General features: G+C 41.3%; 1 protein-coding gene across 2 annotated transcripts in view; it reads right to left on the reverse strand.

Annotated features, from left to right (window-relative positions):
• Window positions 1-18,790, reverse strand: part of CAPZB (capping actin protein of muscle Z-line subunit beta) — a 106,536-nt gene that overhangs the window by 43,438 nt on the left and 44,308 nt on the right. For both annotated transcript variants that reach the window (XM_030537255.1, XM_030537254.1), the window contains exon 3: window positions 6,570-6,691. In XM_030537255.1, coding sequence (XP_030393115.1) covers window positions 6,570-6,691 — 122 coding nt within the window. The remainder of the gene's footprint in view (window positions 1-6,569; window positions 6,692-18,790) is intronic.

Consider the following 18,790-nt stretch of genomic DNA (forward strand, 5'->3'; position numbering starts at 1 on the left):
TGTTGAGCAGATTTCCCCACTGATTTCCCTCTTGTTGCTCCTATGGCCCGTTAGTAATTTTCTATGTTCCCTTCCACCCTCCCAAACATCTAACCCTCTTTTAAGGTCACCTTTTTCATACTTACAGGTGGGCTTTTGTTACCTGCTCCCTTTGAACCTAGTTATGTTATGATATGGGAACAGTATCACTTCAATTCTAACCTACAACAAGTATTAGCATGGCAAATGATTGAACAAGATACAATTCCTCCAGTTAGATGGCGTTCTTTAACCCGCCTAAAACACAAGTTACCCAATGCTGCTAAAAATAATCTGAATTTAACTCTCCTCTTGCACAGCTGAGGGTCAGAAAGCTCCTAAATCTAAAGAATTATTTACTCCCACACCAACTACAGGATTTGGTCATCATCATCCAATAAAAGAAAATGTTTCAAAACCTTTGCCCATAAAGGGATTATAACTCTGAATGGATGTTTCAACTTCCTTTATCCCCTTCAATCAATTGCAACAACACAATTTTATATACACTCATAATTAAAAATTTGACTAAGGCCAGTGCCAGCTCTTTCATCTTATCCAAGAAACAGAAGCAGTGCCAATACACAAGAAGTCCTAAAGCATTTTATTTCCAAATGTTACCTAAGTCTATGGACAAGAGAGACAGGCTATGTAAAAATAGGAACGAACAGGAAGACAAGGCATCAGCACAGAAATATTAGAGGCTGACTTGCTATCAGGTCTATATTCAATAGATTCCTATGCTGCGGTATTAATTTGCCCATAGTCTATTTCCCTGCAAACAAAATATGATCAGAACTAACTGTCCAAATTGTAAATCACCTACCCTCACTGTGTCAGAATAACCCATTGTATTCCAAATTTCTGGATCATGGTTGAAGATTGTTTTGTAGGAATGGTAAACTCCCCAGTGCATTTCATCCCAGCTGTTGTTTGTTGGGTAATACCAAAGATATTAGTGGATGTCAAACTGATAAAAAGTTTTGCTGTCAGTGAAAATGTTATCCTACATTTGTAGATCTCTGATGCAAAACAAGATTTTGGCACCTGGAATTTCTATGTAACATTACTCTCAGCCTTAAGGACTAAACCGGATCAACACATTCCACAGAATGAGGACTGTCTTGCATTCACATTTATACCTGATTATAAAATATAGCCCTAGAACAAAGAAGCACCCCAATCTATTATAGATCAATAATACCTTCTTTCTCCGGATGATAGCCTGTAACATGAAATCTTGTACATAATGGATTAGCTATTTCATGGCCATTAACCCTTCCTTCCTGATTCCTAAATATTTGTTTTATTCTTCATAGATATTAAGGTCCCACTCTTCAAATGAGGCTTCACCTTTTCAGACTCCTGTGCCACACACAGCCCAGTGAGGATTTGTGTGTGACCAAAGCCCCTTGCAAAACAGTAACCATCACTAAATAGAAGTGGAAGTTTTCGTTTCACCGACCTTCCCAGATGAAAAAAAGATAAAATAACTACATAAATATATACTAGGATTTACACACTTCACAAATAAATACGAGCAAGAAAAAGCAGCATGCATCTCTGCTTCATTTAAATTTTTAAAGACAGGACAAAATGAATGTTTTGCCTTTCAAAATTCTCTTCAATTTGCCTCTGAAGCAGGTAATCTCTGTGCAAGTGTTCCAGTTTTCCTTCAGGTGGGTATGATTTAATTACAAGTATTAGATTTCTTTTGCAGACTGCAGGAATGGAATTTTAAGAGAAGCCTATAACTTACGTTTTTTACAGCTTATAGATGGCGGCATTTTCAACCCATTACAGCTGGAGAGAGCAGTAAGTTTATCTAAAAAAATTCATAACCCTACCCAAAATGTTTTTGGTGGAAGAGCACTCAGAACACTTTTAAAAGCTTAAATGGAGGCTATTTGAAGAAAGACAGATGGACAAAAGCACTTAGATTTCAAAAATCAGGCTTCCAATTTCCTTAAGAGAGAAAGCTTTTTGTTTCAGCTAACAGGTTTCAAACTGTGCTGTTGGCACCAGCCTCCCCATAAGGATTCCATTTAAGAAAACGATCAAACATACTTAGGATGGAAGTGTGTGGAGAAAGTCAGAGACCTTGAAGTTTTATATCAAAAAAGGTCTGCCTGCATGCTCTGGATTCCACTGCCAGTTGATATCTCCCCCAGACACCTTTGTCATTGCAGGAGAACGCAAATCAGTGCCTACAAGACTATGTGAATGTGCAGCTGCTACCAGAGTAGACGCACAATAGTATAAGCAAACCAAAAAAGAAATCCACTAACCCTATCACCACCAAAAGGAGAAGAGACTCTAATTTCCCTCTTCATATTTAATTAAAATTTTATTCATGCAGAATATTGATTAGTTGAAATTACTTTTAAAGTCTCAAGTTTTTTGTAAAAATCCATTTATAACATTTTAATTCTTTTTCTACTCCACTTTAGTTATTTATAAAGGGATCTTTTCAGCAAGGGTGAGAAAATAATGAAGCTGACCTTGCAGAAAGGACTGTCAAATGCACAAATTAAACACACACAAAACAGAGAGAAAATGCTTTTCTCTATTGCCTTTCAGTTACCAAAATCTCAGGTCTTTCAAGTAATTGGAGCAGGTACAATATTGTCACACAAGTGTCATTTTCAAGTAAACTGTGCCCCTTTAATTTTAGGGCTAGTGAAAAATGCTTGGCTGCATCTTGAAGACTGAAGTTCTCTACCCATGGCACAGATGCAACACAAGACGATTGCCAGCTTTCCATATGCCCTGCCAAAATGCATCAGCTCTGATGAGGAAGGACCTCTTGGAGGGAAAAGGGAAATGCAGTCTCCATGATTTAATCCCTTTTTTACTTTGAGGCTGCCAGAGAAGATGCCAAATGTGGCATATGACAGATGTAGCAATTTCCTGCAACATCTTTGGGAGATTTTACTTTACTGATTTTATACACCATTGTGGGCCAGAGATTGCATGTAATTCCATGGGGAGGTTGATCACAGCTCCTCCAGATGCTGAGAACAGTGGGAGGTGATTAAGCAAATTCACTTAGGTTGCAACACCTCCACAGATATACCACCACTGGCTCAAATATACACCTCTACCCCGATATAACATGGGTTCGCATATAGTGTGGTAACCCCATGGCTCTGGCAGCAGGGCTCGGGCAGCGGTTTAAAGGGCCTGGGGCTCCCCTTGGCCAGAGCCCTGAGCTCTCTAAATCACCGCTGTAGCCCTGCCACCGCTACTCCGATATAACGGGGTTTCACCTATAATGCGGCAGGGATTTTTGGCTCCCAAGGATCGCATTATATCAGGGTAGAAGCGTATTAGTTCAAAGTGGATTCTCCAAAGACCAACAGACAAAGAGAGGACTTTTGGATAAATAGCTAAAGTTTAAACTGACTCAAGGCCTTTTTTCTGATCCAGCAAATGGATTTCTGATCCAGCTTCCTTAGAGTATCTGTTAGGCAAAGGAAATATAAACACACTCTGGGTACTGACCAACTTGAATACAGAAACCAATTAACATCCTGGGGTTTTTCAGAAAAGCTTCTAGACCCTCTTTGTGGGCCTGAGCAAATCATCTCGGTTGAAGCAATATCTCGTAGAACTCCAATGAACACTTCACCTTAGAAGATTCTTTCTTTCTTGGCTCCCTGTCATACAGGGCATCTAAAGAATTCACTACAATTTATGCAGCCTCTGCAACTCAAACAAGGCTACTTTCACAACTTTGCATCTCATCAGCCATTTCCCAACCCCACTTCCACCCCTCAGCCCCCAGAATAAAATGACCTCAATATTTTCTCTATGTCCATCATCTGTAGCAAGGACAATACTTTGCATGTATGTCACATCTTTCATGGTTCTTGAAGTGCTTTTGAAAGACCTAGTATTATAATCAGGGCCATCCATAGGGGGGTGCAGGGCCCAGGGTAGAAGTGATGAATCTGTCACTTCCGGGACCCACCTGTCACTTCCAGAACTGACTGCACCAGTCAATCACACTGGCCCACCGCGCCCCCCAAAGTACTGATTTGCCATACCCCAGGGATGCCTCTGATTATAATTCTTTTTAATCCTTTTATAATCCCATAACCTTTTTATGAGTGGATAAACAGACAGAAATTAATTTATTCTAAGTAGGTCAATCTCTAGACACACTGTCCATTCTTGGGAAAGGTCAACTCCTCTTCCCTCCCCACCCAACCAAAAAAAAAGGCTGTTTTCTGAAAGTTCATCTTGGAATGGAATTCTTGGACCACTCTAAGCAAGTAAGTGGAAGCCACCACTCCATGTTACTTTTTAAGCAAGGCATGACTGAATTACTGCAAAACATTTTCAGGTGTCACCACTAAAGAATGGGAGCTGTTACTTTAAAGTAACAATGGAAGCCAGAACCTTGGAATGGAACCTTTCTAATCACAACCCAGAATATATACTGTGACAAAGTTCCTCCTCTACCTTAGTGGGTCCTGTGCTTATTGGCAGATTTGCTCACCTCAGTGATCTTTCCCATGGTCTGGATCAGCTTCTCCTGTGTCTGATCAGGAGTTAGGAGGTTTGGGGGGAACCTGGGCCCGTCCTCTACTCCGGGTTCCAGCTCAGGGCCCTGTGGATTGCAGCTGTCTATAGTGCCTCTTGTAACAGCTGCATAACAGCGACAACTCCCTGGGCTACTTCCCCACGGCCTCCTCCAAACACCTTCTTTATCCTCACCACAGGACCTTCCTCCTGGTGTCTGATAACGCTTGTACTCCTTAGTCCTCTAGCAGCACACCCTCTCACTCACAGCTCCTTGTGCCTCCTGCTCCCAGCTCCTCACATGCACTTCCTCTTCTCTGGCTCCTCCTTGCCTGACTGGAGTGAGCTCCTTTTTAGACCCAGGTGCCCTGATTAGCCTGCTTTGATTGGCTGTAGGTGATCTGATCAGCCTGTCTGCCTTAATTGGTTCTAGCAGGTTCCTGATTACTCTAGTGCAGCCCCTGCTCTGGTCACTCAGGGAACAGAAAACTACTCATCCAGTGACCAGTATATTTGCCCTCTACCAGACTCCTGTACCCCACTGGTCTGGGTCTGTCACAATACATACCTTAGAGACAGAGGTAAGAGGGCTTTGTTTTGCTAACCTGGGACAGAAAGATTAATGATGGCCATTACGTAGTAGTTTAGAACTCCCATGTAAGAGAGGAGTAAACAGTGGGCAATTGAACATTCACAAAAAAACTTTCTGGAGCACAGGCTGAGACTCTTAATGAAATCTTTGGGACTATGCCACTATTATTAAAACCATTAGAAGGAAGTAGGTATAGGATAAAAGGAAACTATTTCAGTTTAAGGCTCTGCAAATATTTCCACTGTGACTCTCCAGTCACTGGTTTGTAGTGCTGGCACCATTACTCTTGGTTGAACTTAAGAGTAGAGGATCTTCCTCTGAAAACATTAAGCCAAAATTTAAAGAACAATTGTAAAAAGATCAAATAACTGAAATGAATGAGGGGAGAACCTGGATCAGTATGGGTTCACAGGACTGGGTATAAGTCATAATCACAAACCCTCCTAAACAAGACAGCTTTCTGCACAATCATTCAAAGAAATTCCTCTTCTGTATATTATGAAGATTTAAGTAGTTAGTCCACAATGCACATTAGCTATGGGGAAGTTTTTTCGTCTTTTTTTTTTTTAAGCAGTATGCCTCTACTAAAAAACTTAGGGTGGGATTTTCAAAGTGAGCTATTAATGTTAGGTGCCCAAATCACATTTGTCCCCTTTGAAAATGACAGTCAATGTTTCCTTTCTAGTATGGAGGCTCACCTAGAACTGTACAACTAGAAGATTTTGTTGTGAATGCCATCATTAATTTTTCCCCACTGTCCTCTACTCCAGAGATTTTCCACCCTGGAAACCACAATATATCACCTACAGACAGCATAAGTAGTGTCCCTTTAGATGGCCAGCTCTGGTGTTAATCCTCTAAAATAGAACTGGATGATAAAAAGTACAGAGCCCAGAGGAATCCACTTTGCATCCACCCCAATTTAGCAAGACACTTGAACATGTGACCAGCCCCCCAAACTTCAGTGAATCAACTAAGGCCATAGTACAGATTCCAATGACTCAGGAGCAACCAACCTAGTGCATCATCTGTGCTAAATGTGTCTCATTCCTACCACAGTCTGTAGTGGCTCTCCCATCCTCCCCAAGATAATCGGACTAATGGCAATACTTCCAGGTTCTTTTAAGATTAACTCAGTGGTCTTCTAGTGCAGAGAAAAAGGCAGGAGATGTTAGGGATTGATTCTGACACTCTTACTCATGTTGACCACCACCTTACATGACTCCACTGGTTCTGTTGGGGCTACTTATATAGTAAGATATTGTCTAACAAAGGTGGCAGAATCAAGCTCTTGATTAGCAAGTTGAGGTCAACCTCAGCTCAGCTTTGCTCAAAAACAAGAGGAAGAAGGGAAAGCGATGCTGTCTTTTAGTAACGATTTGCACTGCAATCCTTCCATGAGATCAGCTGCATTCTTGGGATACGAGCTCACCTATATGAGTCTCCATCTCTGTTGTAGTCGCACAATAGATAGTCCTTTCCCACCACCTTATCCCGAGCAATCTTCAACGGCTGATCAACAGAAGACAGGAGATCTTCACAGAGGCTTGGGACCTAATAATAAAAGAAGAGGAGGGGGCAAACATTAAGATTAAAAAGGGCCAGTTTCTCTACTAATTACAGATTGTGTGATTTGTGGACAGAGTTTTAAACTTTACCACTTAATATCTCACCTCCACACTGTTTAAAAGAAAAAAGCCTAAATTGTTTTCTAAAATCTATTTATTTATTCTGAACCTGCTCCAAAAAAGTTGCATTTAGGATTTTTTCTCTACTCTATCCCCTCTTCCCCTTGCCCCATAATTTCAGACTTCATTATCCAGCCACTAGTACCGTCTAGTAAATTTAAATACATAGATTCTCAGTATTAGTTTCTTGCCAACAAAGACCAGTGAAGAGACTGTTGAGAACTGATGAATAAAGGTAAATATTTACAATGGAGTGGAAACCAGAGAGCTGCTAAGAGAATAAGCTGTCCATGCACTAGGACTTATTTTTCAGAGGCTCCTGCTCTGGGCTGAGTTTAGAATATTTTCCAGGCAGTCTGCCAAACATTAGTATGCTAAAAAAATAAAAATATCAAAATATATCTGCTACACTGGTAGCTTTTAAATGGATCCATAATCCCAGCTGCCACCCTGTGCTTTATCTGGAGAAAGGAGCAAATCCTCATCTGAATAGAACATGGCAAAGAATTTTTGACATACCACAGGGAAGATGCAATGACATTTTGCATCACAAAGCTGGTGTAAGCCTCAGCACAAGTAAGCGAGCAAGTTCTTTCCCCCGGTCTCTAGCCATAAAGCAGCAACACGAGCCACACCAGCACTATCAACCTTTCCTCTGCTGCAGGCTTTGCCAAATTTAGAATAGTATCTGCCCACTCGAGTAGTTTCCTCAGTACACCAACTCCATTTCCCCTGTACACAGTTTAGAATAGCTATTTGTCATGCTAGAGTGTGCCATATTCAGTCTGATGGCGAATTATCAAAATACTTCTGAGGGCCACTATTAAACACAACTGGTGTATCTTGCATTTCACCTGGGGGAAAAGGAGTTCTAGAATTTGTTTAAGAGAGACAGACAAAAGTATAACATTTAGATGTAAATACTGTTTGATATCACATATATAATTAAAAAAGACTAGATTTTGGTTGCTTGGAGAGATCTGAATTGTGTGGGTTTTTTTTCAGATTCTGCTATTGTTTCTTCTCCCTTATGTATACACTTGAATGAACATTAATGTTAAAATATAAATATGCAATTTCATGCTGGCATGAAGTCACTATGTAAACTGATAATGCATGTAATTTTCTGAAAGTATCCCAGACAGGATAAATTTAAAACATTTATCAAACAAATGGCTTTAAAAAAGAAAAAAAGCTGACAGGCACATTAGTAACAGGAGATTACACAGGTTAAAAATCAGACCCATCTTGGCTGTCATATAAAACATATATAAATATGTGGGATAGGGAGTTAGGTTCACCTACATTAAATTCATAAAGTGGTTTTAAACCAAGATTGCAATGTTTTCGAATGCTATTATAGTGCTGTATTATAATCATTAGAAGGCAAGATATTAATAAGTCTTAAAAACCTTATGTTGATATCTACAGAAAATGAAATTGTAAATGGAAGTATTGCTGCTGCTGCTGCTGCACTGACGAGAAAATAATGAAATTTGTGTGCCAGTATATGCTTTCCCTGCCCTTAAGAACAACAAAACAGCAGTGCAATCAAATAAAGTAATAAGAATGACTTGCTCTAGCAGTATCATGATGTATTGCCCGTATAATGTGATATCACCTTGGCTTTTCCATTTGTAGAGGTACTAGAATTTTACACAGTTAGCTCAAACTTCAGTAAAAGTTAGCTGATCTACATGTATTTCAAACTGTTAACCATAGGATTCAAAAATTTTTGAAAGATGCATGTAAAAAAGTAGGCTGGGATTTGTAAAGGAACCCAATGGAGTTGGGAACCTAGCTGCTTTGAAAATCCCAGCTGTAACAAACACCTATTTTCCTCCTTCAAAGAATCTGTGGTTTGACATAGCTAACGTATGGAAGCTGTGGGAGCTATTTAGCTATATTATTGCCTATTAGCTTTTGATATTTGACATTTGAGTCAAGGGTTCGAACAGCAGCATTATATTAGAGAATGTTTCCCAATGAATTTAAATGGCTTAAAGGATATTTCCTTAATTTTTAGATCTGAGTGTCGGCAGCTGCTTGCTACTGTAGGATACAGAAGATCGGCTGTAAGCCTGCTTGGTGTAGGGGCCTTAGTTAGGTGATTTATCTGTGGAGCTTGCCAAGTTAAACATAAAATGGATTCAATTTTTCTTTTTAAATAAATCGCCTGTAGAAATTCAGGGGAGGAAGTAAATCCAGCAAGCTTTACTGAGCACCATTTACAAATTACCTAGAGGTTATGAAATTGCCATGCTCTCCATGGCACTATATCACCTCAGCCCATAAACAAGCAGATTATTTAATCTCAGCAGTCATAGGCCTTGGTCAAGTCCTGCGATGCGGGATATACAAAGGTTCACGCTAGGAGGCTCAGCTACTTCTAAGGGACAAGCGGCTCAAAATTGCAGTGTAAGACAAAAAGTGTTTAAACGCGGGAGTAAAAAAGAAGTGAGCATTTTCTAGAAGAACCTGTTTCATTTTTCCAAAATTGGACAAATCCAATACTCTAAGGAATTGGTCATACAAAGGAGATACAAATCAGAAGTGTCATACCACAAACTATGTAAAATGACGTATGTGCATACACACGCTCATCTGGTTCTACTTTGTCTCTTCCTCCTCTTCTCCATTAGCTATTAGTTTTACAATGGTTTTTCAGGCAGAGAGCAACTTGAGATGAACTCTTCAGTGAAATACACAGTAATTTCAGACACATGTACAATACGATCCAAAGTGCCTTTGTCTTCAGGAACTATACTCCCTCTGCCTCCTAAAACTAGCCAGCTGAATACATTCCATCTTCTCATTTGCTTTATGGCCAAGTGCCCATCCATCCCCTAGAGATAAGAATCTAGAAACACACTGTTCATTTTGTTGCCCATTTAGATGAGTAATAGTGATGAAAACATGATTGGGAGAAGAGTGGCATTCTTCCCAGACTCCATTTCCAATCCACTTCTGTTCCTATCACTTTTGGTTGGAAAAACCCCTACAATGCAAGTGCAGTAGAAGACCAGCAGAGGTCTCTTTACTATTCTTCAAACAGGCAAAACTGAACTTAGTTTTAAAATGACACAGAGTCAATTCCACTGCAAAATAGTTGCCATGTAGCCACCTGGATTCCCCTTGCAAAAATCTGCACAAGAGAAGATGTAACTGCAATTTCTCTGTATTCGTGAGACTGTTTAGCAATCTGGCTTACCTCTACCAGAAAACACCACCACAAACACAGCAGTGCAACTGCACCCACGTAAGGGCACACAACCTTACCTAAAACTCTGGGATGAATACAATGGTCAAAAACTTTTCTCCTCTGGCTCAATGGAATGCTCTACAACAGTGGTCCCCAACTTTTTTACGCCCCAGATCACTTTTTAAATGTAAGGGCAACCCAGGATCTACTCTGCACCTTCCCCAAGGCCCCACCCACTCCATCCCCTGCTCTCTTCCCCCCCAGCCTCACTCACTTTCATCAGGCTGGGGGAGGGGATCATGAAGGGGTGCGGGCAGAGGCTCTGGGCTGAGCCTGAGGCAGGAGGGAGTGACAGGTGCAAGCTGTGGGAGGGTGCTGGGGTGTAAGAGGGGGTTCCAGGCTCGGGCAGGGGCTTGAGATGCAGGAGGGGGTACAGGGTGCAGGCTCTGGGAGGGGAGCTGGGACAGGGGGTTGGGGTGCAGGCTCTGGGAGGAGGCTCAGAGCAGGAGTTTGGGGTGCAGGAGGGGGTTTAAGGTGAAGGCTCCCACCAGACAGCGCTCACCGCGTACGGCTCCCAGTCAGCGGCGCAACGAGGCTAAGGCAGGCTTTCTGCCTGCCCCAGCCCCACACCACTCCCTGAAGAGGCCAACGCAACTCTGCGGCCCCTGGGAGAGGGGTGGGGGGCACGTGGCTCTGCGTACTGCCCCTCTTGGCAGGCACCACCCCCAAAGCTCCCTGTTCCCAATCAATGGGAGCTGCGGAGATGGTGCTTGCAGGAAGGAGCAGCGCGCAGAGACCCCTGCCCTGGGGGCATGCTGGCCGCTTCCAGAAGCCTGCCTTAGCAGGAGTCCTGCTACACGCCTGGAGATGGCGATCGATGGGTTGGTGACTGCTGCTCTACAATAAGGGTAGAGAGTTCAACTGTACAGAAGACAGAACTTTATCTGGGGCCAGACTGAAAAGGGAAAATAGTTTTGCCAGGAATTAAGGGCCATCACAAACACCACCACCTTCCATTCTGAAGTGCAAGGTGCATTCTTTGACATTGCTTTCTCTAATAGATACATGGCCATTAGTATATAAATAAAACCTTAACCAAAACAAGATGCTCCACTGCACACCCTTCTCCCTCCAAAGAGAGGATGAAAGAACAAACCAACACATGACAGATATTAGTCATGTCACCTAAAGCACTCAGTTAGCGCTCAGATACTGTGGTGATGAGCATGGTGTAAGAATCTGAATAGAACTATTAACTGTAAAAAAAGGCAGCACTTTCAGGGACAATTGCAGCACAATCAACTACTTTTCACTCCACATAAACTGATTAAAAGGTGGCATTCCTTTAAGTCCCTCAGTTTACCCAAATGCCAAATAAGATAATGATGACCTCACACTCATGTTGTCAGGTTTACTTTAGTGCCTAAAGACCTTTGAGGGGGCTTTAAAAAGTTTATAATATTAAGCAATATTAAGAAGCTAATTTAAATCCTGAAAAAGGCAGAAAAATTCAGTAGTCAAGTGTTATGGATAGCATTTCACTTAAGAGCTACATAGGCAATGTCATCCACTCTTTGGAGATTATGTGCAGTACTACTTGCACAAGTGGACTACTGGACAGGGAGGCTGAGTTTTTAGTCAGCATTTCCCATCTTTCTGGTTGAAATCAAACCATTTCTGGACTTCCATGAGGTTGCATTGTCTGACTCAAGCTTGTGTCATCTACAGATAATCACAATATCTTAAGTGTTTATAAGAATTGCAATCTTTTCATCTTCTTTAGATGCATTGTGGTAGGAGTTATTCTGCAAGCTGTAATGGGTAATCAATTGCAATGATGCATTTACTGGATTCTATCCCTTTTTTTGGCACAGACTTCAGAAGGCAAGGAAACTTATGCCTCAGTTTCCCTAGGAATAAAATGACGCTTTTCTACTCCAGAAGAAAGTTGAGAGATTTAATAGAGTGATGTTTATAAAAGATCCGAGATACTTAACTGAAGGGATTATATAAGGGCAATGTATTTTTCTTGTTCAATTAACAAGACTCAAGTGTGGCCCAGTCATGCAACGGGGCAGTAATTTTATAGTATTTACTACATCAACTATGTAACAGCTGCTATACTACTTTTTTCAGAGTGGATTACAGGCATACTTGACACATTGGCCGTCACATTCCATGTTGTGGAGCTGCTTATATTGTGAAAGTAGTGTTCCAAAGCTGTCTGTACAAGTTATTTGTAGCTTTAAATGCTTCAGCAACACACGTACCAGGAATGGAGTATTCCAATAGGCACGAGTCTTCTGCAGAGTTCAGACTAGCAGTACCTTTAACAATACAAGATGCTAAATGTAACATGCTCAGGACAGACACTAAATAAATACAGCAATAATTTAATCTTTGGGTTAGTATTCTACACCAAAAAAGCAGCTTTCATTAAATCTCTTCCTCCTCCCCTCCCACTTTCAGATGGTCAAATACCCAGCCCAGCGTGCCCCATGCACTTACATGACAGAGCATATTCAGATTGTGTAGAATAAGTTTTCATTTAAATAGAAAGTTTCCAAGCCTCATGGTTGCAAAGAAACTCAACTTGCACTGGAAGGTTAACCACTCTGTCATCTGGAATTTATAGACAACCTGAATCATTGGCTCTGTGCTATGAGAACACCTTATCTATACCCTCCATTCATTTTACTGTGTCATTAACTGGAAAACCCAATTATATCAAGTATCATTTCAATAGACAGACAGGAAAAGCAGGTGGGATCAAAAGACACATGGAGGGAACTGGTATTGCTATAAGGAAGGAGATGCTGAAGAAAATGGGACGCTCACAAGGAAGAGGTAGGAGCAAGAGAAAGGGAAAAGGCAGAGAACCAAAGGCAAAAATAGTGGCTGTTTCCAAAAGGTGATCTTATTTTCCCCCAATTAGTGACGCTGAAGGGGACAAAGTATGAAATAACTAAATTTAGTTTCTACATACAGGTCATACATTACCTTTTATCTTTTGCAAACTTCTCCATTTACAACCGAAGAAGTTCTGCCAAGGACTAATCCTAACTTCCTACACTGGACCCAATCATCACTATTCCAATTTAAATTTGGCTTCCTCTGCACTGTTTGAGACTCCCAAGGTATCTTAACTTCTGCAGATGGGCATTACAAATAAGTCCAACTTCCCCTTCACATGTTGGTGTATGGAAACCACCCCCACAGTAAATAATAAAACCCCACAAAAAGGCATGTCTCCAGGGCCCAAAATTAGTTGTTCAAACTGGGCTTAAATGGCATTGCTATTCACAAGCATGCACCATGGAATGAGGTGATGGTACTCTACTCTTTTTTTTTTTAAATTAGATATACAATGAATGAGTAGTGTAAAGGAAAGAAACAATGAAAATGAGACCGCCGTATTATAGTGCATGGTAGTTGAACAAGGATTCTGTTGTCTTCCGTGTAACAGTATTCTTCACTGAGTTAGTGAGCCAGGTATTTGGACAAAGTTTTAATTAAGTTAACCATTTTCATATCAGCAGTACAAGCGATCACCTGTGTCCAGGCTGAAATTGTATACCTTCTACAGCAGCCAAGTCAGCCTAATAATTGTTCCTTCCCGATACACTGCTTGACCAACAGAATCAACTGCATAATCTAGATTAAAAGGTCAAGAGCAGATTTTACATCTAGATATGATTTAACTTAAAAAAAAAGAGAGAGAAAGCTTGTGTTTTGATGGAAAGACGAGAGTTAAAGTGAATAATAATCCAACTCCTACATTACATATATGGGCCCCAAGTCTGCCCTGTGATATGCCCAGGCAATTTCTAGTGGAGTTGGATGTGCGTGACAGTAGAATTCTGCCCCTTGTGTATTACGGATATATTTAGCAACAGATATTAATCTAAAATATTAAGTTTGCAATCTCGGTGGGCTAGGTTGCTACAAGAGCCTTAATTTCTGTCTTTACCGGTTTCAGTGTTTACAACTCTAATCCTAATGCTATGTTAATTTGCATATAAATAGCATGCCTGTCCATGCTTAAAGACCAAATTACAATGTGCGCCAACCCTCTAGTAGCCTCATTTTGGAAAGTATGTGCAAAATTTGGTGGTGTTAAAGGGCCGATGAATTTTGCCCAAGGACAAGAGCTGGAAAGGAAGGCTCATTAAAGTACTAATAGGTCCAGCTTGATTGAGTTTCAAAAAAACACACAGTAAACTATGCACTTGGCCCGGTCTGTCCTTTGAATTAGGCTCTACAACACGCAGGTGTCTGCAGAGATGCAAGATGCATGCATTTTTTTAAATAAAAAGCAAACAACCCCAAATTTAAAACCAGAACATTTTAATTGCACTTAAGTCTTTAAGGCTCTCATTTTTATTTGAATTCTTATAAGACCAATGTCACTGTATGGAAGTGAAAAAAAGATTGTCAACGTCAATTAGAAAACCACTTGAATGCAAAAAACAGCCAAACACTTAGCCGGCACTTTCATAACAGTGATCATTTTGGCATGTCACCCAGTTCAGACTGGATTCCTTCCATTTTGGGCCAGCATCTAATAAAATTTCATTATAATTCTACTGAGTCATTCCGCAGCCTTAGAATTTCCTGTTCCAGCAGAACACAGACACAGCTTAACGGATGTTGCGGAAACTTAAAAAGGAAGCCTGGCTCCACTCATCTTGTGCTTACAAACCACCACTAAAGTCACTCCCCCAAATCCACATATGCTGCTAAACCTTAATTTGATCCATCGTATGTCTGTGCTCACAAATTTGACACAAGCTTTGTTTATTAAGTGAGACTCACGGACTTTGAGGCTGAAGACTCAGATGTAAATTATATTTGCAATAGCCCACCTTTAAACATATGAGGTGGGTTGGAAGGGTCTGAGTTTTAAATTTAAAACTGCTATATAGATAAAAATGAATTTGCTACCATAGAAAGGTGCTTGTCTGACAACCCTACAGACCTGATTAAACACTGCTCAGTGCGTAAGAGGTACATCATACATAAACTATCTGTAATGTGCCACTCTTACCACTTTAAAAGTTATTTTTCCTCCCTTGATATCCTGCTGATAATTGATTTCATCTCGTTAGACTGACCTCACACTTAGTAAAGCAACCCCCATCCTTTCATGTATTTATACCCGCTCCTGTATTTTTCACTTCATGCATCCAATGAAGTGAGTTCTAGCCCACGAAAGCTTATGCCCAAATAAATTTGTTAGTCTCTAAGGTGCCACAAGGACTCATCATAGGCAGTGTCACACTTAGGTTATTTGCAGAGCACTGGAAATAGACCTCAATTCTCATCTCTAGGGACCACATTTAAAGAGTTACAGTAGGTTATCCTTCATACTCATAAAATCCTTGGCCTTTTTCCAGTGACTGGCAACATAGTGCTAGTTGTTGAAACGCCACCTCATTCCATGTAACCCATTGAATAGCTGAAGACTGCCACCTGGCAGGCCCCAACCAGCCCTAAATTTTGACCAATGGCCTCACAGTCCATTTTTGTCAATTTCACGGTCAAAGGATTTTAAAAATCATGTCATGATTTCAGCTATTTAAATCTGAAATTTCACAGTGTTGTAACTGTAGGGGTCCTGACTCAAAAAGGAGTTATGTGGGAAGGTGTTGCAGGGCTATTGTGGGGGGAGTAGTGGTACTGCTACTCTTATTTCTGCGCTGCTGCTGAGGGCAGCGCTGCCTTCAGAGCTGGGCAAGCTGGAGAGCGGTAGCTGTTGGCTGGGAGCCCAGCTCTAAAAGGAGAGCTGCTGCCAGCAGCAATGCAGAAGGAAGAGTGGCACAGTATGGTATTGCCACCTTTACTTCTGTGCTGCTACCTGCAGAGCAAGGCCATTAGTCAGCAGCTGCCACTCTCTGGCCGCCCAGCTCTGAAGGCAGCAGTGCAGAAATACGGTCGGCACGGTATGGTGTTGCGACCCTTACTTTTGCGCTGCTGCTGGTGGTGGCGGCTCTGCCTTTGGCAGCTGCTGGCCAGGAACCCAGGTCTGGTCTCCAGCAACCCAGCTCTGAAGGCAGTGCAGCAGTAAGGATGGTAACACTGTGACCTCTCTAAAATAACTTTGTGACCCCCTACAACTCCCTTTTGGGTCAGGATCCCTAATTTGAGAAATGCTGTTCTCCCCCGTGAAATCTGTTTAGCATAGGGTAAAAAGCACACAAAAAGACCAGATTTCATGGTCTGTGACGTGTTTTTCATGGCTGTGAATTTGGTACGGCCCTAAGAATGATTTTAAACCATGCCTCCACACAGATAACAAGGAACAGGTTGACCCATCTTAATGACAGGGCCAAAAGGGTAATATGATGGATAGAGTTGTTTTGTTTGAACCAACATGTACAGGGTGAGAGGCGGCACTGTGCTACGTAGAGGGGTTGTACCTTGCTACGTAGAGGGGTTGCACCCCACTACGTCAGAAGTGAGGTATAACTTGTTTGTACCTGTGTGTAAGAATGCATCCCTGGAGTAGTGTCTTTGTCCGGCCTAGGGGGCAGTGGAAAGTCCCGCCACTGACTGAGTCAAGTCCATTGTCAGGGAGCACATAAGTACTAGCTAGCCGCAACTCAGCAGCACCTTGGACTTCTATGCCAGGGAGCTGGAGACTGTGTTTCTTTTCAACACTAAACCTGGCCAACGTGCCTTCGTACCTTATTAGAGTCTGTGGTCATTGGGGGTTCTCTCAGGGTCTGCTGTGTCAGCTCTCTGCGCAGAGCTGGGGCAGCACAGAGGGAACACACGCACGCAGCCGATTGATATCAACACTGAACAGAGCAGAGCACCACCCTGGTAGCGTCTGACAGAGGATACTGTTTGTAAGTGAAGATAATAAAATCCAAAAAAATCTAACTGTAGGGACAGGGACGGACAGAGACTGCATCCTTCACAGATGGGACAAGCTGTCAACTGGCTTGTCTTATGAATTGAGGATCTAAGCCAGTTTGGTCTAGAAAGCATATTAAGATTTAATTTTGTATATAACCATTTGTTTCCACTAATTCTACCTGCTTCTTCTCAAATCTGTTAAATAAACATCGTTTTTACCATAAACATATCTAAGTGCTGTGTGTTGAGCAAGGTAGTAATCCTGAGGTGTAATCGGTTAACTAGCATCTACTATTCCTTTGAGAGTAGCGCATCAGAATTCTCTGAGCATCCAGTGAAACAAGGGCTAGACAACCCAGGGGGATGCTTGGAGTGCTCGGGGGTTGGAGTGTGCCTATGATTAATCAGAAAAGAAAGAGCAGGTCCTGCAGAGGCCTGGAAGGCAGTTCTTGCATTGCTAGAGGCTGGTGGATTTGGGGAATTGATCCACAGTAGGCACAGACAAGGCTTCATCTCACTAAGGGCAGATGGTAGTAGGATCCTTACAATCCTGGCTTTCTCTACTAAAAGGGACCTTTTTCAGAGCTTTCCTGGGATGAGGCTATGGAAGAGTTTTAAAAGTACATCTATTTCCAAACCTTTAGACCAGAGAAATGCCCAATTGAGTAGCTGACTGATATTCTACACTTTTTGTTACATACTGTTGGCAAGTCTATGTTAATGCTCATGAAAAAACATATTTTAGTGTAAGTGCTTGCTTCTTTTTCTGCATTTTTCTTCTGTCATTAGTACCTTTTAATTTGCTTTCCTAGTTTATTCAAGTCCTACCCAAAATTAAAAATTCACTCTTTTCCTGTAACATGAATTTGAGAACTATTCAAACTCCTCCTAGAATTCACGTTTATTTCTGTGCATCTGGCCAAAAAGGCAAAATAAAATTTAAAAAAGTGTACTTGCAGATGGAGCATTGTACCTTTGACTAGCTTTATGAAGACAAAAGGAACTGGTGTTGTGCACATTTACTCTTCTGTTTTCAGGTATTTAGCAGATCAGGGCTGAACATCTTTAAAAGATGATGTATGCCAGTGACAGGAGAGAGTACAGAAGCTAGAGCACAAGACTGTCTTTCCAACGGCTATCTTGGTGCACTCTCTCTCAATTTTAATTTGTGACTCAATTCACCTATTAAGTGGATTTTAAAACCCCTTTATTGCAGAGAGGTGTTTTGAAGTTCAATTAAGTTTAGATAAGCTGTTTCAAGCACATCCCAGGTAAGTGGTATTGAGCCAAATAATATTCATGACTATGTACATGTTAAATTTGAGTTTAACTTAAATTGGTTCACTCTGCAACAACTGAACAGCTAGCAGTAAGTTTTCTTCTGTCTGGATTATTAATAGCTGGAAGAATTTTTTGGAAAGCCACCTTTCCAAGAGAGTTAGGGTTGGTCTATACTGTTCTGCTGGTAAAATTTAAGAATCAGGAAAAGGCTTTTTTGCGCTCACAGAGATGCTAGTAAGAGCCCTAGAATAGGTATAGTTACACTGGTGTAAATGTGCTTATACTGGCATAGGAACTGAAATAAGTGACACCAGTCACAGCCACCTTTGCTGCATCCCCATTAGCTATGTTGACATTGAAAGCTGCAAAAACTTCTTGCACGGATAAGCTTTTAGTTTTCGAGCTCAGAACAAACTAGTCATCTCACAAAGAAAACAATTTTGGAGAAGTTTATTTGATTGAAAGGGATCTAAAAAGTAATCTTTTAAGAGGAATTACAGTATTAATTTTTACATCTATGTAAGATAGGCTCTGGGGAAACAACCCCACAACACTGCCATTCAATATACTTCTTCTGCAGTGTACAATCTGAAGTTTCACAGACCAATGTCAGAACTCAAT

Source organism: Gopherus evgoodei, chromosome 18 (genome assembly GCF_007399415.2).
Source record: "Gopherus evgoodei ecotype Sinaloan lineage chromosome 18, rGopEvg1_v1.p, whole genome shotgun sequence".
In the NCBI taxonomy this organism is placed as follows: domain Eukaryota; kingdom Metazoa; phylum Chordata; order Testudines; family Testudinidae; genus Gopherus; species Gopherus evgoodei.